General features: G+C 38.3%; 2 protein-coding genes and 1 long non-coding RNA gene across 4 annotated transcripts in view; 2 read left to right on the plus strand and 1 right to left on the minus strand.

Moving 5' to 3' along the window:
* The window catches only part of LOC141406538 (uncharacterized), a 376,869-nt gene that overhangs the window by 315,044 nt on the left and 39,433 nt on the right, over positions 1-22,392 (plus strand). The window lies entirely within an intron of this gene.
* Positions 1-22,392, minus strand: part of Su(z)2 (Suppressor of zeste 2) — a 229,376-nt gene that overhangs the window by 156,646 nt on the left and 50,338 nt on the right. The window contains exon 1 of one of the 2 annotated variants that reach the window (XM_073992157.1): positions 5,463-5,866. The exons of the other annotated variant lie outside the window; for it this stretch is intronic. The gene's annotated coding sequence lies outside the window, so the exon portion shown is untranslated. Of the gene's footprint in view, positions 1-5,462; positions 5,867-22,392 lie in introns of those variants that run through there. 2 annotated transcript variants of the gene reach the window in all.
* On the plus strand, positions 7,091-14,377 carry Psc (Posterior sex combs). Its single transcript, XM_073992152.1, has 4 exons — positions 7,091-7,682; positions 8,555-8,645; positions 9,739-9,942; positions 10,054-14,377. The coding sequence occupies exons 1-4, from the start codon at positions 7,091-7,093 to the stop codon at positions 13,796-13,798; spliced, it is 4,632 nt and encodes a 1,543-aa protein (XP_073848253.1). The 3' UTR covers positions 13,799-14,377.

A 22,392-nucleotide genomic window follows, 5' to 3' on the forward strand; every position in this document is an offset into this window, starting at 1 on the left:
TGATGATGATACGAAAAATTGCTGACGTTGCTATGTTTATTTGGAATTGGTCTTTGAGGGTCTTCTTAGTGTTGTCTATGAAGAAGTTTTTTGTTTTCTTTGATTGCATTTGATGTGAAGATGCTGCTGGTCCGGGGTTTAATGTCGTTGTACTTGTTTCTTGTAAAACGATTTAGAAAGTTCTACTACATATGTATTGTAAGAGAGAAAGGGGAATTGTAGCAAAGTCCTCTAGCAAGGTCCTCTTGTTCGACTTCCAAACCTCATTTTTAAAAGCATGAAGAGAAATAGCAGGTATGAGGCATGTTGTAAACAAAAAAAATTAACTGGTATAGTTTATTAGACCATAAGCTCCTAAAAGGGATATTTACCCCTTCAAAAACATCGAAAATGGGCTTCATCGAAATAATAACACCGTGACACAAAATGAAGATGAACATTTGGGGCAGAGATAATTCCTTTTGCGGGTGAAAGCCCTTGGTGAGTATGTATATTACGAATCCCGAAGGACAGATCCGCCGTGAGTCGAACTTTCGAGTTATGACATGATAAAGACCCTGTAAGGCATCTGAAATTAGTGTTATATCTTTGTTAACTGTTGTTCTAGCTTTTTATGAGATGACATGTCTTCAAATATTCAGTCAAATCGAATGAGGATTATTTTCGTAGAGCATTTCGACCTTCTAACTCACTTCCTTCAATGTCCTCACCAAGGGCTTTCATCCCCAATAGGAATTATCTCTGCCCCAAAATGTCGGTTCACAGTGTAATTTTAGAAAATAACTATCGCTCATTTACTCAAAGGGTGGCATAAGTCAAAAATCGACTTCTAGTTTCTTTTGTGTAAAATTTTCATGTTGATAGCTCTTAAAATCAGCTAGTTACTGCTTATTTTTTTAGGAGTTTGGCACAAATCAACAAAAAAGTTTTTTGATTTTTTGATCTTGCGGGTGTTGTGCCAGCTACTTGTCAGAATTTGTGTTGTCTCAATCCTGCCGCGGTCCATGTGGACCCTTTGTGTAGCCTGTGAGAACCGTATGTTAATTGTTGCTGGTTCTGTGTGGTATGTTTTTAGCTGTTTGTTTTTTTTTGGGGCCACCAGATCCGGACTGTTTGAGTCCAAATTGTATTAGTCTTTGGATACGATTACACACCCACTCCACTCCATCTTGGAAAGCACTCTTACATTAAAAAATTAGAAATCGTTCAGAGAGCTCATAAGAAGTCTGTGTGGTAATTTTTACGTTTTCCTCTCTTTGTCACTGTCCGTGAAACTATCTGCAAAAAAGTACCTAAATACCCATTCAAAAAAAAAAAAAAAATAAAGGGAAATATACATACAAATCTTGCCACAAACATCCCCGAAGGCACAAGGGAGACTTCTCCCATATCAATGAATGCACCCGATTTATATTAGCTCTCTGATATGGGACCTATGTACTTTGTATAACCAATTCCGACACCACCTTTACAAAATATTTTACATTTGGCTGAAATACTCTGGAAATGTCGCCAAAATTACGCTGAGGAGTATATTTGCCACCGTTGAGAATGAGAGGTTGCATGGCCTTGGAATCGAACCCTGACATACTGAGTACAAATCTGATGTGAGTATGTTCTACGACTATAATCTGACAATCTGCACTGACACATTTGCAAAGGACAATGCCACCAATGTTATGCGGGGTTGTAGTTAGTAGTATAAATAAAACACTGGATCTCCACCTTCACCCGGTGGACTGAAGAATAGCTACAATATGGATTGAAATTTTCAACATCATTGTTATCTGTGTCCCATCCCCGATCGAAGTCAAGGACGAGCAGAGCTATACTTTATGAAAGCTTAGAAAAACATATGTATGACCTATATCCGGCCGTATCCATGGCATTAAACTTATTCTATCCTAATCTTTGGGCCAACTATCGAGCCGTTTAGTTTACACAATGAAACATCTGACAACGGAATGAGGTTTATAGACCTGAGGGTCGATACCTAGGCTGTTAGCAACGCCAAATTTAAGTATCTCGAGCTTACACCTGTGAAGTTTTTGTGGGTTCTGAAACTAAAATGTTCACAGATGAGAAAAATCAAAAAACAAAAAAAAATCACCTGAGCGCTTTTTTAATAAATCGCAGTGAAAGTTCACATTTTTAGGGTTTTTTAGGTTTTCACGATTTTGCTGGGAAATCGCTATCCCTATCAAAGTGGAACTAAAGAAAATGTTGTAGCAGTGAAAATTCTCTACATGTTTGTCCATTATGATATTTTCGTAGGTTCTATCATTTTTGAGATATAGAAGTTAAAATTGGGACAATTCACTGACTGACTTTATAAAACAATGTTATGGCTGCAATTTCCCAACTTAAACTTATATATCTCAAAAATGGTACAAACTAGGAAAGAATTACGAAAGTAGTGTAGAGAATTTTCACTGCTATAAGATTTTCTCTAGTCCCATTTCGATAAGACTTACCGTTTTCAACCAAATCGTAAAAACCTAACAAAAAAAACCTAAAAATATGACCTGAATTTCTATATCTCAAAAATGGTAATACCTAGGAACAAATCATAATGGTCAATCCTCTAGGGAATTTTCACAGCTTCAAAATTTTCTTTAGCTCCATTTCGATAGAACTTGCGATTTTCAAGCAAAATCCTAAAAACCTAAAAATGTGAATATTGGCCGCGATATTTTAAAAATCTCTCCAGCGATTTTTTGTTGTTTTTGGATTTTTCTCATCTATGAACATTGTTGTTTCAAAATCCGCAAAAACATCCCAGGTGTAAGCGGTTTTCATTTTCATAAGGAGGCGATACAGTCAGTGCATTGTCCCAATTTGAAATTCTATATCTCAGAAATGGTAAAACATACGAAAATATTATAAAGGACAATCTTGTAGAGAATTTTCACAGCCATAATATTTTCTCTAGTCCCATTTCGATAGGACTAAAAATGTGAACATTGACCGAGATTTTTTAAAAATCTCTCCAGCGATTTTTTGTTGTTTTTTGATTTTTTTCATATATGAATATTGTAGTTTCAGAATCCGCAAAAACATCCCAGGTGTAAACGGTTTTCATTTAAAGTTGTTTCAAGAGCACCGTCCATGAAAGATACAAATCGGTATGCCCAGGAGTCAGAAAAATATACCAATAAGCGAAATTTGGCTGTGGCTTAGGTACAGGCACATCCTGCTGTTGAGAAGAACAAGGTGAACGGGTAAACTGCTGCAGATTTCGTGCTCAGGTTATGGAAAGAGCATTTATCAATGCTGTTGGCATCCAGTTGTAGCGCTAAGATGTTGGGGATATCCCAATATGTTCTAATATCTTTTACATGTCCGCCTTACAAACAGCTAATAGTTGGTTCGAAATACCATGAAGACAACATTCTATCTTTCATCGGTATTGAAACCACTCAAAATAATGTTGACTACTTTTACAAAATTTCCTATCTTCAATTTAAGTTTGTAATGTACCAATACGCTAGGTTGTCTAAAAAGTATGTGTATACATACATATGTATGTACATTCGTATATATCTATTTACATAGTAGATATTATTTGCCGTCGAGGATTCAAAGATTAACAATCCGGGTGGAAGGGACGAATGTAATTTAGACTTATGTAAATTAAATATATACATACATACATATGTACATGTACACATCATTTCATAAAAATATTCCTATGTACTACATTATTCCACATTCAGTTGTGTACCTTGTTGTTTCAACATCTTCCCTCTCTACCTACCTACTCCAATCGTGACTAATCCCCCTGAAAAGGGAATAACGAACAATAACTAGCATGTCTTATGTGTTTTACAAAATTGCAGTTTTTTATATACCCAGCCAACAGTAGAGAGGGTAGACGAGAAACGCTTATGTACTTGCATACAAAAATACTACATAAGATTTAATCGACACTATGCAGCTGTCTTTGGCACAAAAGCAAAATCCATACAACAACTACATATGGAAATCAACTAACAACGAACATCATATACATACGTACAACCTAAAAAGTATATGAAGTATAAACATAAACTTATAGCAGCTCATGCAGGCAGAGCGAGAGTCTTACATAGACATAACAGAAAAAACAACCTATTGAGTGCGGCAGAGTACTGAGTTTTATGACCAAATATCAGCTACAAAGTGAAACGACCTTTTAGTATCAAATCAACAACGCTTACAAACGGTTCGTGTGAAGAAAACATAAGCGCATCATCCAACTGAATTTCAACACCGAGATAAACACCCCAATACATACACACAAAACAAGGATAAACAGAACAGCATAAAATTAAACAATCAACAACACAACTGGCGCCTTCATAGTGGATGTACATAACGACGCCGCTCTATCCGTAAAGAAAAAAACACCACCAAAATAAGAGAAAGAGAGAAACTATATATTGAGTGAGTGAGAATAAATGAGTGAAAACGCGTTATATAGCAAATGAGAGTGCAACACTGGCATAAAGTGTGAAAGAGATAGATTTATCTATTTCCGTAAAGAGCAAAAGAGATAGCTATACTGAATTATCATCAAAAAAGTCAATAACTCCAACAACTCTGAGTTATTTTCTGCTACCTAAACGCCAGCAAGCGAGCAGCACATATTCGTTTATGAGTTTGTATACGACGCTAAGCCAACACATAAGCAGGTATATAAGCCGATGCTTATGTACAAGGGAAAAGTGAGCAGCATATGCTAAGGCAAAGCGTCACATTACGATTTCGACAACATTTCAACGCGGAACGTTGAGCAGTAAAGACGTAAACGGGAAAACGCTAAAGAATTGTTTGTGAAAACTAATAAAGTAAACAGTTATTAAGTAAATATAAAATAATTAATAAAAAATACTAAAAGTGATAAAAATAATTAAATTTGAAAAATTATTAAATAAAAAGATTTAAAAACAAATTTCCCAGAAATTAAAAAAAAAAAATTTTAAGCCAATTTAATTTAATCGTCGTGTGTGAGAAGTGGTGGAAATATTTCACATAAAGCCAGCCTGCTTGAGATATTAAAAGATACAATAAAAAGTGTAGTAGAGAGACAAAAATAATCACCATTGAAAACGGAATGCATGATAACTAAATAAATGCGTTGTATGCAAGTCGAGTATTGTAAATGTGTGAGTGAGACTGGCCACAGTGGTGGTGGTGTGTAAAGTAAAATACAAATAGCATACACACAAAAAAGAAGATTAAAATACAAGCTAAAGAAAAACGAAAACGTTTTTGTTTGTTCATCATCATTACACAAAACGAAATGGAATAAAGAAAGAAGAAAAATAAAACACATATTTTTATACAACAAAAGCAAAAAAGAAAAGTTTTTGTGAAAGTTTAAAGAAAACTGAATTCAACATTCAATTCCCAAATCACAATTACCCCCACTGGATTATTTGGATTACCCTATTATTCACAACAATTTTTGGATTACTTACCCTCGTTAACAAAGCACAACTCCCCATAAAATGGATTACTATTTGGATTATTTTACAATTAACACACATGTGGATTATAAACTTTATTAATTAATGGTAAGTTTAACATTTTTTTATTAAAACCGATTTTTCTCACAAATTTTCCTATCATTTTTAAGATTTCCCTTTCTTTTACTGGGCATTTCAAAACTTATTTTACTTCTTTTTGGGGTTTTTCTTCTTTTTCGTTGTTTCCACCACCACTCCACTCCATAATAAAATCCAATTTATATAGCCACACACACACAAACGCGCTCACTCAATTTTGCCCTAATGGCTTTCCTTTTTGTTATTTTGGTAACGTAGAAAACAAATTAAAACTCCAGCTGTAGCGGCGCTGTTGTTTATCTGTTACAGAAAATCCAAAAACAAAATTTCAAATACCCAAAACGCTCGTTTCAAACAACTAAACAAACATAAATTCTGTTTTCTGCTTTTTCCTCTTTCCTCTTCTTCTCTGTTGACTATCATTGTTGTCTTTCTTCTCCTCCGTCTTATATTCTCTTTCGTCTCGAATTTACTCACACACAAACTATGCTGTTGTTTATGAAAATGAAAAACGCCGCAAACATTTCCAGCACAATGCAACCAAAAACAATAATAAAGGCGCGCTCTTTGTAAGTAATGTCAATACTTTGCAAAAAGAAAAAAGCGCCAAAAAGGACAATTTTGATTGTGTTTTTAGAGTTTCCCTTATCTGTATGTTGACAAACAATAATAAAAGTGTCTACTTATAGTAGTGAGACAAACGAAGGACCAAAACTTCAAATTCAAAACCCGATTCGCAGGAATTTTGTTTATTATAATTGATAAAGTATTGTTTATGAGGATTTTTCATTAACAAATAATAAAGTACTTATAAAATAGAATTTGAAATACTTAAAATTACATATTTAGATCAACACAAGGATTGGGAATTTCTTACTCAATACCCACACAACATATTCCAAAATAAACCGCTAGTATTTCAAAATTTTATAATTTTTAGTAGAAATGGCATATAGAAAGACATATGAAAAGGAATGCATAAATGAAATGAGAAGGTACTTTCCCAAAGTACTTACCCAATTTATAGGTAAAGATCCGCTAAATATAATTTCTACATCTGGTTTCCACAACTTCTAAATCCGTTCTGTTCGAGTTCACATTTCTACCTGTTTGATTTGTAGGCATTGCATATTCCATGCTTCTCTTTCTTGATTCTATGTAAAAGTTATCCTGCCACATTTATTTTCGTCATAAAAAACCGATTAAATAGCCACACTGATTTAGTTATTGGGAACCTTAAAACATTTTCCTCCCCAAATTGTGTTGTATTTGCTTTTCGTTTTTACCCAACTCCCTTCTAATGTAAATTTTTGTATTTTATGTTTAATTTAAACCGAAATTACTTGAAATGCTCATTACCACCTTCGGTTCTTCTCGTTTTCCCTCTTTCCCACATTTTATCCTTTCTTCCCTTTTGTGATTACCATAAATCTAACATAACATTTTATTTTTATTTGAAACCTCAACAAATTTACAGTTTTAAAATATCAAATTACGTTGCGAAAAAAACGCAAACGAAACAAAAACTGTGACACAGAATTATGTCCCCGGTACCGCTACCTGTGGCCAATACAGCATTAACGGCAGCAGTAGCAGCATCATCCACATCTGCAACAAGAACAACAACCATCGACACTAATACAGTCAACATGGCAAATTCTAATACATCCTACAGACAAATGGCACAAGCAACGAATGGCAGTGGCCACATAAATGCGACGGCTGTTGCCACAGCATCATCGACGACGACGACAGCCACTGCAAATGTAGAAGCAAATAAATTAAAAATGGCAACATCCACTAACACAATTGCAAACAGCTGCATTTCTGCTGAGGCGAACATAACTTTGCAACAATGCGACAGCAGCAGCGCGGCCAGTACCACTTCAGAGCACAGCAGCAGCTCATCATCATCGGCATTAAGTAGTGTTAAGAATGAAAATTGTGATACGGTGATAAAGACCGAAATGGAAAACACCAGCGATAATTGTGAAGGTGAGGCCAACGATCTACAACTATCGGCCATGAAACACCGACCCATACTTTTAAGTTCCATGAATCCTCACATCATCTGCAGCTTATGTTTTGGCTATCTGATAGATGCCACCACTATTGTGGAATGTTTGCACTCATGTAAGTATATTTACTTTTTTTCGCTTGTTTGTAGTGTTGTTGTTGGTATTCAAGGCCAAGGTAATATCCCTGAACACCACTAGCAAGAACCTTGGCCTCATTTTGTTCTTATTTTGCAATCTTTAAATAATGACAGGAAGGGTACTCTTTGACGAATGCAACCCTTAAAGAAGTTGTTTGCAACACGCAGATGATTTGAAAATAATTTTTTTTGAGATTCTTATCAAAATCTTGATAACTTTGTGAATGCTTTGGGATACTTGAATTCATGAAACAACCCTTCGAAATCTTTGTAAGGGCATTCAGTTTGAATAAAAGACATAACCTATGGAAATTGGGTTTAATAAGGTTGTTTACATTATCTGTTTTACTTCTTGTATTAATTGGATTCTAATCTGGGATAATGTCAACAGATATACAAAATATAAATTTCGATAATACGGACAATGTGGTAATCCGGATACTAAAATAGATTATTTTTTACACCTAGAGCACTTTTTTCCTATATATTTCATTCAAATGTTCGGTTTAAGAAATTACAATTTAAAAAATGTATTATTATACGCCTACCTCGAGCGACTTAATCATAGAAATTAATTAGAATTAATTTTTCTTACTGTTAAGTAATTCGGACTCCGCCGATTCATGTGGTGCTCTGATTATCGAGATTACACTGTATTTATTTACATGCCAATTCATCTACTCTCTCCTCCAATCTAATTAACACGCATACAAGATATTTTGCAAAAATCATTCCAAGCTTAGCACTCTTGTCCCCAAGTTATTTAAAGATTGCATTTTATTTTAATCAAATATTTCCATGGTGAAATTAATAATAATTTTTCTTTTCCTGTTATTTTTATTCTTTACAGTTTGTCACAGTTGCTTAATAAAACATTTACGCACGGAACAATATTGTCCACGTTGTGAAATGATGATTAATACGGCAAAACCAAACATAAAGTAAGTATGCAAATGCAACTGTAGTATACAGGGTGTGTCAGAATGAATGGTTCAAATTTAAGTGAGCCGACAAAAGAAAAACAATGCTCCAAATTATGTTTATGTTATTATGTACATTCACAATATGCATTTTATTTGTAACCATCTATTTTGGGACACCCTGTATATACAAAAATGTCGACAATACTCCACACAATTATGTCATGTCATATAGCGCCAAAGTTAAATTGCCGACGGCAATTTTCAACGCTATATTTTCCCTAGCCCTCCTTTATGCAGTTGGAATTATATAATTTAAGAAATGAAATTCTCAGAATGGTGTTAGTAAAGTAGTATTCTTAAAGACAGACATTACACCAACAAAACAACAACAAGACAATATTCATTAAAATGGTATGAAACCAGACAGCAGGAACATTTCAAACAGCATAAGCAACAACAATAACAACAAACTCAGCCATGACTGACAGACACTCAACTATGAATTGTATTATGTACGACGATGAAGACGGCTACGACGACAGAGTGATAGTTTTCTTTTCTTTGTACATTTTCAAAGAGCATTGTTGTTGCTGTTGTGGAGGAATGCAAACACCCTGAATTTTCTCCAAGAAGTAATGAGCCTTATAATGAAAACATCTGCGTCAACATTTCATTGCACACCACAAGGTCTGTATGTCTGTCCGCTTAAACATCTATCCCTCTAAACATTGAGAGTGAGCCATAGGTTGACTACAACGCACACACAAGGCGACCCAAACTGTATTATTATTTTGTGAAGGACGGGACGGACGGACTATCATAATTCCAGCTTTGTTCATTAGTACTTCTGCTTATTATTCCTCCGCAGTTATAAATGATATTGGCTTTTCTTAATTCATTGGCGACAATGTCATGCTGTTACCTGTTTAGCATAGTCCTCCTATGGATGTTTCTTAAACCCTCAATTGCTTTTTGCTTCCATTTTCCCGTGAAAATAACATTGGCAATAATCTTTGGGAAAATCAACAATGACAAATGGCAAAACCTTTTTCGCATGGACTGTTTAATAATTTCTCTTTTTGTTCTTTTTCTTCACTCGTGTCACTTTCAGGCCAGATACAACATTGCAGGCTATTGTTTATAAACTTGTGCCCGGTCTATATGAAAAGGAATTAATGCGTAAAAGAGCCTTTTATAAGGATCGTCCCGAAGAAGCCGCCTTAGCCTCACCTGAACAAAGGGGTGACGATACAGAACATTTAATTTTTAGTCCCTCGGACTATATGTCAATCTCATTGGAATATGCAGACACAGAGTAAGTATAAATGAATTGATAATCTCCTTTTCACGATTTATTTCCCTAACAATACCACATACAATCTTACTAATTGCCTTATCTTTGTTTCTTTTCTTCGTTTCCTTACAGAGAGCTAAGCCATTCCAGCCCAGAATATATGGAATTATTAAAACCCCGTTATCTCAAATGTCCTGCCATGTGTACCGTGGCCCATTTAAAGAAATTGGTCTATGGTAAATTTGAAATCAATTCGAATCGCTTTACCATTGACATTATGTACAAAGTCAAGACAATAATACTCCTGGATCATTACACGCTCATGGATGTGGCCTATATCTACACATGGAAACGTGATGCTCCCATGCGTTTTTATTTCCGTGTTAAACAGTCGCTCAAACCCGTGATACGTGTGAAGAAAAATCTTGTACCTCAAACAAAGAAAGAAGTGCCCTTGCCCGAAGAGGAGACCACCAGCAAATTGCTTTCCCAAGCTATGTGTATTGTACACGAACCTACACCTTCCATTAAGGCTGCTGTGGCTGATACGAAAATATTGGAACCAGAAGAAATTAAACAAGAAAATGAAGCAGAAGTATCTTCGACCACAGAAACACCACCTATTGCGAAAGTCGAAGAAGAACCCAAACAGTTTGAAATTGTACAACCCCAAAGTCCCTCCATTAGTTCCCAAGAATCCAGCCTAACTGATAAACTCAAAATTACAATTGTCAATAAGGCGGCCAAGGAGAAGTCAAGTGATTCCAAAAGTGCTGCCAAAGCCTTAAAAGAAAAACAAAAAGAATCGCACAAAACCTCACCTTCTACCTCAGCCGTGCCCAAGGATGAACGGAAGGTAGAGAATATTAAGTTAAAAATTGACCTCTCTAAGCAAAATTCCGTTACCATAATCAACATGTCTGATCCTGAACGCAAGGAAATTGTGAAACCGGTGCGTCCTGAAAAGGAATGGAAGGTTACGAAATCAAAGAAGGAGAAGGATGGCAGTCCTAAATCTTCTCCCAAATCTTCACCTCACAGTGATCGTAAGAGTAAAACTCCAAGCCCCCTCACCGTACCGCCCCTAACAATAAAAGCCGAGCGTATTAGTCCCCTGGCCAAGCTCAGTTCACCCGCCACACCAGCCCCCGCAAGTCCTACCGAAAAGCCTGAGGAAGAGCAAAAATCAGAATTTTTAAAATCCTTTGCTCTTACCCCTACCAAAAGCATAAAGGCTTCCGAAAAGCCTCATCAAGAACAAGTAAAGAATATCTCCAAGAATGTAACTCTTTCCTTGGTTCCCAAAGCTCCTGCCAAAGAACAATCATCATCATCGTCAACTTCATCATCTTCATCGAAACGTAAGAGTAAGGAACCCCTGAAAGCTGTCATTAAGAAGCCTAAATTATCACCTCCCTTGGCTACCGAGGACTTTAAAATTAAGTTGCCACCCATTCCCGCCAATAACACTTCAAAGGCGACTGATAATGTAACAGCCGCCAATGCTAGTGAAAGCAAGAAACCAATGATGCCACCGCCAGCACCTCTAACTGTAATGAAACCACCTTCGCTGATTAAGAAACCCAACAAGCCGGCCCAGAATAAAATATCAGCAGCTCCACCAGGGTCGTTGACTCCACATCCAATGCACAATAATGTACAATTGGCAGCTCCCGGCAGCCGTACACCCATTGCCAAGAGATATCAGCCAATTTTACCCAAAGCCGCTCGTCCAAATCCCTTTGCCAACATCCCCACGGATGTTAACAAGATTCTTAAGGATGCCGGTACTGAAATTAAAAGCATACCCAATGAACCAGTCTCCTCCAAAGTGTATGGTCCAAAGGCAGATGCAAACAACTCTTCACTTATGGGACCACCACCAATGGCTGCACCTCCAGCAAAAGCTCCTGCTCCAAGTCGTAATACCAGCAACTCTGGCAAGACAAGCTCTAACAAAAATAATAGTTATTTAAATTTGGCTCTATTTAATGCCTCCAAATCGAAAGGCAATGAAGTGCCACCGGGTTGCCGTACTCCCATGTACACACCAAACTCTCCCATCTACTCACCCAGCTCACCACAATATGTACCCAATTACAATATACCGACCATGCCTACCTACAAATACACACCAAAGCCTACAAATGCTAACAATTCGTACCTGCAAAGTGTTTTGGGCAACAACAGTCAAATGTCTAGCTTGTTCCCCAGTCCTCCAGTCAAGAAAAATGAAAGCAGCAGCAACAACACATCTACAGCGGCAAATAATGGAAATAACAGCAATTCCAATACAACATCGAACAGGGCGGAAAATCAGGCCCCGAAGCGTGTTTATCCTTTCGCACGTAGCCCAAGTCCGAGTGAAGACCCTCCAGAGAAACAGTTGAAGGTCAAGTCCTTGCTGACATCCTGCAATATTAACATCCCATCATCGTTGTCGATAACAATCACTCGTGAGGACGGTGATCCTTCGTCGAACGGATCAGCTCAAAAACACAAAAGTCCTGTCAACAACTATATTGAAATTTTAAAGTTGCCCGAACAGACAAGCGACAACAGCGAAAATAAAAGATCGTCGCCACCTGCTTCCGCCAATTCATTGTTTCCCAATCCACCCGTAAAGCGTGGAGCCACACCACCATTGAACACCACAACGTCACAACCCAAGTTGCTTCCTCCACCCCTTCCACTAGCGAATATGCAGAAACCTCCTGTTGGGGTGAATCAATCTACAAACCACTCATCAAATAACAAACCTATGGCTGCGACAAACATGAATATGGGCAAAAATAATGGCATGAACAAACCTGTTGCTAGCAACAAACCTACCACCCCACCCACAAGTACCAAATCGCCGGTAGCAGCTTTGGACAAGAAAGCCTCTCCCAGCCCTGAAAAACGCCCAAACACAAGTCCAAGTGACCAAAAATCTCCCAAATCTCCAAACGGAGATGGTACTGGTAAAAAGTTCAGACACATATTGCCCAGACAAATTGCTGCTCCAACTACGCCAGAGGTGAATCTACCCACCAACAATCAAAATGGCAAAGTCATTGGCACATATTCATCACCAAATGGTGTCAATGTCAAAATACATTCCAACAAAAAGGTACAACCAAGCAAAAAATCTCCTGTCAGTCAGCAACAACAGCCACATTTGTCGGCACTGCCAACAGCACATCAACAAACCATGACTAATTTGAAACCTCCCCAACAATCGCCAACAAATAAATCTCAAATTAAAGCTCCAGCTAAATCCCCACAAGGCAATCGAGCACAGAAAACAAATCAGGCACAAGCCCAAGCACAGGCTGCTGCAGTGGCAGCTGCTGCGAATAAACTGAGTCCTTCACAAAACAACAATGGCATGCCAACATTGCCACCTGTTATGCCACATCCCATGCAGGGCATGTTGCCACCACATTTGGGGGCTGCAGCTGCTGCGGCCAATCAAAATGAATTGAGTAAATTTCTTAAAGAAAATTTACTCAGAGCTCAGGTCCAAGCAGCCGTGGCCAATCAATCAAACATGTTCTATCCCTATGCTGCAAATGCCGCCGCTGCTGCCCAATTGGGTCAGTTTAATCCCGCCATGTACAACTACCAACAAGCCTACATCATGGATCAGCTATCACGCATGCAAAGGGCGGGCAATGATGCCTTCACAGAGTACATGCAAAAGTTGAAGAGCAGCATGGAAATGCAAAAACCTGTAGCTGGCGACAACACTAAGCCATGTGATGCCACCACCAAACAAATGCCTAAATCAGCCTCTAGTCCCAAATCATTATCCAACGCGCCACATAGTCCCTCAACCTCGGCAGCTAATCATGGTGCCAGTGCAAAGGAACAACTGGCGACAAAATCAAAGTAAATCCTTACCAGCTGGAGTAGATTATATGACTGTCTTACAAAGCCAAGGAATCAAATTCCTTAAAAAATTTTAAAATTATAAAAAAATAACAAATTGTGTACGTTTCCTTAAATCACCCACTCTACTAGTTTTACGACAAGTTTATTTTTAAGTGTTATTTATTTTAATGTCGTCTTAGTCTTAAGTTCGCAGTTTACGCTCACTAAAACTGATTGTTTTTATTGCGTTGGCTTGTTTTGTTTTTTTAGGCGGTGGTGGTGGTGGAAGAATTCACTTCCCCATCACCCCTCTCTTGCTGTAGCATTAAAGACCCTTTTGTTTTTATCACTTTTAAATATTTTTTATCACATTATTAATGAGCGTTGTATGGCGATGCATTGCTTAAAACACAACACAAAGTATTATAGTTTGTACAGAAAAGACACAATAGCATTTAAGTATCCTACTTCTTAGAAAATACTCTGTATAAAATGTATAGAATTATGTAAATAATTTCAAACTAAAGACTTTATAGTTGTAATGAAAATGAAAAAAAAGAAGAGAAAAAATAAAAAGAAACTCCAAATATTTTTATGAAAACATTTTTCGTTTTATTCGTTGAATTCATTTGCCTGATATTAGTGTCAGTCTTTCCTCCACTGTTACGTCTATTTTACCCTCAGAGCTCGTATGCCAAAGGCAATCTTCTTCACAAAATCCTTCAAAAGATCTTCATCACAATGAGGGTCACACACACAGCCACTCACTCTCATAGCTCAATTTCATCGTCGTCGATGACAATAATGCTACACGCTGACGATGATTAAATTTCTGATGATTTATGTGCGTGTATTGTGTGTTCTGCCTGCCTGCCTGCTTTTCTAGCAAGCAGGCTGGCTGGTTGTTATGGCCTAGCCTGGGTCTGTCTCTTGCACACATGCGACAAATGTTGTTTGCCCATAACAAAAAAAAAATGAGAAATAAGAAGAAATAAATATCGCCTTACATTGTGCACAGTAATCCGCACAGTGTAACGAAAATTCTGTAATGTGGATGATGATTTATTTTTAGATGTGGTTAAACCCTTGAATACTGCGGAATTTTGTTCTTCAAAGTTTGACACGAACTTCGGGTTTGGCGTTAAGAAGGGGAGGTTCACTATCCCTAAATATAGAACGGGTCTACGCTCATTGAAAAGTGAAATGATTGCAGTTGTCCTTTTAGGATGTTCGTGGTTGGAGTAAGAAAAGCACGCATATGTAATCTAGGTGTAATGATGCGAATCCACAAAACAAAAGCCATCCCAAAGAGCGATGTTAGAAACCCCTCTAAAGTTGGCGACCACCGCAAACGTTTTCAGGTCCATGATCTACAAATGGAATGTTGACACTCTTTATAGAGAAGGTGAAGTTAACCCCCAGGCAGATGTAATTAAACATTTAAAGGCTGGCTGTCTCCACATCCAAGAACAAGAAATCAAATTGGTCAAGTTGCGATAGATGGAAGACATTCATCCAGCGTTCCGAGTAGCAAACATAGACTCGGATCACCTCCTTCTTGCAGCATAGGTACGTTCCAGATTAGACGTAGCAAATAAAGTAGGATGTAAGCTGCAACCACAACAGATAGCCACAGCATATTCCACTCAACTGGCCCAATTACTTAATCAAAGCACTTCTCGTCCTGATAACGTATCAGCACTCCTTGCAAACAACCGCAAAATCCATACTTGGATACCAGAGACCTCCACCAAGGAACGCATGGTATGAAGTGACGTGTTGCTACCGAAGAGAAAAATGCGGCACATAGGGCTACTCTACATTCAGCATATTCCACTCAACTAGACCAATTGCTTAATCAAATCACTCCTCATCCCGATAACATATCAGCGCAATGGCAAAGCATTGCCCACTCCATGCAAACAGCCGCAAAATCCATACTTGGATACCAGAGACCTCCACCAAGGAATTTATGGTATGACCAGGAGTGTCGTGCTGCTACCGAAGAGAAAAATGCCGCATATAGAGCTACCTTACAATCAGTAACAACGCGTAGCACACGAGAGAGGTATCGGGAGAAAAGCAGAGAGGAGAAATGTCTTTTCTGCAGGAAAAAGAGAGAAATGGAAAAGCGGGAGTGTGAAAAAGTCGAGATGTACAGGTGTCTGAATGAAATCCGAAAGTTATACCAAAGAGTGAAACATTAAACTTAAGGCTTCGGTAATTAAGTAACAGATACAGATAGTGTGCTCAGGATATGGAAAGAACATTTTTCCAATCTGTTGGTATTCAGTAGTAGCGAAGACGGCGAAGATACCACAGATCCAATGCAAGAAAATGGTATTGAATGTATACCGCCCAGCCGAGATGAGGTAAAGTCAACAATAAACCGGCTGAAGAATAATAATGCAGCAGGAGCCGATAGCTAACCAGTTGAGCTGTTCAAAACCGGAGGCGACACGCTGATAAGGTATATACATGAGCTAGTTAGCACCATCTGACGGAAGGACATTTTCCCGGCGTTTGGAGATAAAACTGTATGCTCCAACTACAGGTGCATAAGTCTTCTCCCTATTGCCTACAAGGGATATTGCGCGAACGACTAAAGCCTATGGTTAACAAAATAATTGGGATATACGGCTGTAGACGTGGGAAATCCACTAGATATCTACCCTGCGGCAAATCCTGGAGAAGGCCCAAGAAGTGCAAATCGACACCAAGGCATATTTGAATTTGGCATACCCTCAAAGCTTATTCGGCTTTGTAAGATGACTTTAACAGATTCCCGGTCCTCAGTTAAAATAGGAAAGAACCTCACCGAAGAGTTTAGTACCGAAAGAGGTTTTAGACAAGGAGACAGCCTTTCGTGTGACTTATTCAACATACTGCTGGAAAAGGTTATATCAGATCCAGTTGCTTATGCCGGCGACGATCTCTAAGGAAATTAACTGATACCTTTAAGCAGGTCGAGGGAGAATTTGTTAAAATTTGTCTGGCGGTAAATGGCAAACGGACCAAGTGATGGGGTCGACGCGAATTGCGTCCACGGAACTCGGGCCAACTAAAGAAGTTGGTTCCTATAATTTAGACGTAGTTAAAGACTTCATCTACCTAGGCACCGCCATAAACCCAACAAACAACATCAGTTGTGAAATACGAATAAGAATTGTATTGGCCAACAGATGATACTTTGGCTTAAGTCAAACACCTCGTCAAACAAAAGCAACACTTTTCAAAACACTAATACTACCCATGCTAATGTATGGTTCCGAAGCATGGGTACTTGCGACAGCAGATAAAGCAGTGCTTGGTGCGTTTGAGAGAAAAAATCTTCAAAAGATCTACGGCCAATCTGCGTTGATGGTGAATATCGACGTCGTATGAACCGCGAGCTGTATCTGCAATACAACGACATCAGTAAAGTCAAACGTATCGAAATACAACGAATGCGTTGGCTAGGCCATGTCATAAGAATGAGTGATAATAAACCCGCTAAAAAGGCGTATAAATACGGGCCGCAGGGCGGTACAAGCAGAACTGGCAGGCCAAGGCTTCGATGAAGCCAATGTGTGACATACAAAATCAGAAAGCTCGATATCCAAGACTCTCGACAAACAGAGAGAAATGGAGATCTTTTCTTGGTTCGGCTAATGGAATAAATTTTCTGTAAAGGGCCACCAAACTGAGAAATTGAGAAGGCCAATTGGATATATGACTTATAATGTATGTAAGTCAATGTGATTTTCATCTCTAGTTTATCGAGAGAAAGATTATAGAATGGGTTTTAGGTTGCGGGATCGCAGACCAGATTTGACTGGATATTCTTTCATTTGCACACCGGTTACTTTACACATTTATATGTAATCCCCAGTTATTTTATTCCCCATCATTCCATTCTTCAAACACGAATCGTTATTATGGTCAATGTCCAATGAATGTAAGCAGTATTTCTGACAGCCAGAATCTCCGCTTAGAAGACCCTGCATTTATCGTAATATGTTTGGGCTGAATTTCATAAGATAAGCGCTATCTCCATCTAATTGCCTAGATAATTTGTCTGATGCTACATTCAGAATAGCTTGATTTTGCCTCTGAAATCAGACTTGACGACATCTTTGCACACCAGCATATGTTAGACTGATCAGTTACATACATACATACATCCAATGTATGACATATGTTTGGTCTAAGTCCGCAACGTTCACCTTGATAGAATGGGATTCGATTCTAATCTAATCATTAGAATATGACTTTTCTCCCAGAGATGTACGAATATTGGTAACCAGTGGAGAAAACCTCAATCGTTATATTTTTCCCATAAGAAAAAATACACTTTCACAAGAAACCTAAAAAAAAAACACGAATTTCCATTCATTGCGTATTTCGCAACACTGTGCAACGAAATTTAGAAACAAAACAGAACCGGCAAACATTAGAAACGACAACACAAACGTAAACAACAACAATTACGCCGATGATGAAAAACCCGCGCTTACGCACACCGAATCGACCGACAGACAGACAAAATAAAACATCCAAATGAAATTCCTTAACCGGAAATAACAGAACAGCACAGCAGCAACAACAACAACCACTGCGGCAATAGCACGAAATAACCTTTTGGCACAAAAACATCACAGATGAGAGAAATAATTCGACCCACAAAAAAACCAAAAACAGGCAGACGGACAGACAGACACACACACAAACACTTTGGAAACGAAAGAAGAGCGTCGTTTATCTCAACAATCGCATCGCATCCAAAAAGCATTAAATATTGTTGCTGTAATTGTTAGAATATAAATGTAGTTGTTGTTGTTGCTGTTCTTGCTATAGTTGAAATATTTCCTTGGGTCTGGTTCGCTGGCATGGCATTCATTCATTTGTTTTTCCTTCCAAGCGATTGCTGATGGGTTGATGTTGGTGGTGGGTTTCTTCATCAGCTCTACAGTTCAATATGTGGCACTCATACACCCATACAAACTTGCACACACACATTGTGCGACACAACTTTTTTTCTGCTTTTGATTACGGTCGTTCATATTTAATTCGACACCCATTCGGGGCGCATATCGCAAAGTTGAATTGAGTCGGTGTCGATTCCTTCTCCGTTTTCCCATAAAAACACAACAACAACAAAACACCGATGTTCAACAATTCTTCCATATCTTCACATTTGGCCTTCGTCATGTACGAACGAATATGTTGACCAAAAGGAAATCTACAAAAACAGAAAGCATCGAATAACTGCTACGATAAACAACAGCAAAACGAAATTCGACTAAGGCAGCAGCACTCCGTGCTTTAACTTCACTATTTATTTGCTGGTTGCTTTCATACAACTCTTCGTTTTCTGCTCCCCCTCTGTCACCTCCTGAAACATGTGACGGGGGGTATGTTGCATTCACAAATAGAGTTGACTTGTTGTTGGTTCGTTAGTTCGTGCTACTCCGTACAGAACATAGTCTGAAAAACGTTTTATATACTAAAATCCATACAAATAAATACTTACATAGCTATGTATATGTACATACATATGTATGGTGTGCAGTATTAGTATGTCGTTTGCTATGTGCAAACGAGTGTACCGAAAGTATCTGTACATCGTGTAGTTGTTGGGTAAATGGCAATGTTCACGGATGAACTGTGCAGCACATGAACAATGAATAGGGTTGCCATTCACTTTATTTTGCTAAATGAAGGCAACCTTTGGAAGCCTGAAAGATTTATCGATGTGCTGAGACCACCTCCAGTTTTTTCATTCCCCCTTACGCTGCGATGTCGTGAAAACCAAAATTTAATGAAATTTCCATTCTTAAGTTTAATGTTCATGGCTTTAAGACGCCAGACTACCGACATATTGTCACGCGTCCTTAGAAGCTTGGTTTAACCCTCTAACGCAGCAGTTATCCTTAAGTTTTTAGGTGTTTTCTTTGGATTTCATAAATTTTTCTTCAATTGAAGTTTTCATAGGAACTTTGATACATATTTCAAGCTCCAAATTGAACTTTTTTCCACTTCGGCTGAGACACCTATAAAACGTGGTTTTTTGAACGCATCAACAGCATCTTTTGGCAACGAATACCGTTGACCACGCATTGTTTTCTTGATATGCTGGAATCAAATGTAGTCATTGGGTACCAAGTCAGGACTGTACGGCGGATGATCCATCAATTCCACGTTTTTTCCGGTCAAAAAGGCGCTGGTTTGAATCGATGTGTGAGAGCTCACATTGTCATGGTGCACAATGATTCGTCTTCTCTTGTTCGTTTTTCGAATTTCTCATGAGGCTTCAGGCAAACAAATTGTAGTGTACCACTCAGAATTAACCGTCCTACTTTTCTCAAGCCGTATAGTTGCCACATGGTCAGTTTAGCCGAAGAAACAGGCTTCGAAGTGCTTCTTCCATGAACGAAAGTTGGATTTGGTTCGCCCCCGCAGACCCCCACAGTCGATTGCTGTTTTGTTTCGGGCTCATACGCAAAAATCCATGATTCGTCGTCTGTGACGATCATATAAACGTCGTTTGAAGCACCTGCGATCGTATTTTATCACAATTTCAGTTCACAAATCGACAAGAGCAATTGTTAAATTGTGCAGGATATTACGCGAAAATCCAATTTTTGCGGTCAGGTGTTCAAGCAATATCAAATGTTAGTTGGTGGAAGAAATGTACAAGGATACCTCTATTTCACGGTATATATCATGTCGCTCTAGCACTATCCGTTCACGTACTGCTTAATTCGTTTCTGGCACAACGACCGTTTTTGAACGAACATCACGATTTTCGTTTCTTAGCGAGTGTCGACCACGATGGAATTCATTAATGAAGTTTTTCATTAATGCAGTTTTCAATTTTATTGATGCACTCTTGCGGTGATTATCCACGTCGAAAGTTGTGAAAAATAATCGGACGAAAATGTTCAGAAGTAAATTCCTTTTTTTGCAAAGTGAATCTTTCATGTCACTGTCAATAACACAACACATGATCGTATGTCAAACTGTCCTGGGTACGTTTAGGCAAAAAACTGTCAAGCTTTCCAGTAAAATGTCAAATGACGTCTGGTAACACTAAGTGTTGCCTAGGCCAGAAACTTTTCTAATTCCCCTCGTATAATATTGTTCGCATTATCGGATCAGTCCATAGGTCAATAGATTTTACTGTCAGGATGGGAATATATTTTACCTGTTTTCACTGAGTCAAGTGGATTGCACTTAACCGGATTGAACTGGGTGATCTATAGCTTCTTTTTTGCGTATCTGGAACTCGTTCATTAGATCGTAGAGATCTTCCGTTCTTACCTGGGCGGTCCTAGTATCGATTATTTATTATTGCATCCACTTGTAGATCTTATGAACGCAACCTGTTACAGTTTGCAGCGTTACATTTAAGCACTTTGATGATTCTTTACTGCGATGTGGATGATGTTTCGCTTGTTGTTTCTGAAGTCCTAATGACTCCCAATTGCACATATAATTTGAAACTCAACGTTTTACACTTGTTTGGAGGTGGGAGCTGTTGATGAGAAGTTATACTGTGGTGCTTCCGGAAACTATATGCACTGATCGGGAATAGGATAAGTAAACAAATCCCGGAAAGGAAAGTGTCTTTGTGATAAAAGAATTGGTGGAAAGGATCCTTTAAAAACTTCAAATGAGTTAAAAAACGGTGGAAGGAATCTCGTTGGATGTCCTTAGAACTTGGAATACTACCCAAAAAATACAACAACATGTAAAAACGTTTCTGTCGGTGGTGCTGACAGAGCTATACCCTCAGACCGCCTGAAGTGTATTTTATTTTGGGAGTCATTTCTTTTCGATAGATAGCGCGCCCACCAGTCATTTCAGTTGGTCAACGTATACCTTAGAGGTTTTGGAGCACTATGTCAGGAAGCATGTACTTGCCCACGAAAAACATATTATTGCTGTAAACAGAACCATAAAGAGTAGCATAGGTATAAGTTTCCAAAGGATCTTGGAACAGATATTAAACTGCACTTAAACAAAAATTTTGAATTTTGTGGGGAAGGTCTGGCGATTATTTCTTTTGTCCTAAAACTCGACTTTCGACTTTTTGATAACCGCAGAAAATCGATAATAATCCTTTGCACATATGATTTTGAAGCTATCAGAAAACTGAAGAATAGCCAAGATTAACGAAAATCGATCACAAAATAATCGATTATGCGATTTTCCCTCCAGTCAAAACACGACTTCGATTTTTAGACATTTGACTACAAAAGTCGAAAGTCGAGAAGACCAATATGGAACATTTTTGAAATTAAACTAAAATGTTAGGAGATCGAAAGTTTGGACCATATTGGTTGGTTACTCCATTCAGAGATATCAAAATATTAGGAAGGCCAAATTTTGGGCCGAATCGGTTGATCCGTTCGAGACTTATAGTTCGCTCCAGCCACTACACATGGTGCATTAGGGCTTTCTACAGCTTTCGGGCCATTTTCTCAGGAAGTATAGACTTACCCCTGAAAAAAAAACTTTGGACAAAATATTACGAATGTCAAATTTTGGACCGAATTGGTTGATCCGTTCGAGAGTTATCGTGCACTCCACCTGCCCCACATGGTGCCATACAGGTGTTTTACAGATTTCCGG

This window comes from Musca autumnalis, unplaced genomic scaffold (assembly GCF_047663935.1).
Source record: "Musca autumnalis isolate F117 unplaced genomic scaffold, ASM4766393v1 scaffold_5, whole genome shotgun sequence".
NCBI lineage: Eukaryota > Metazoa > Arthropoda > Insecta > Diptera > Muscidae > Musca > Musca autumnalis.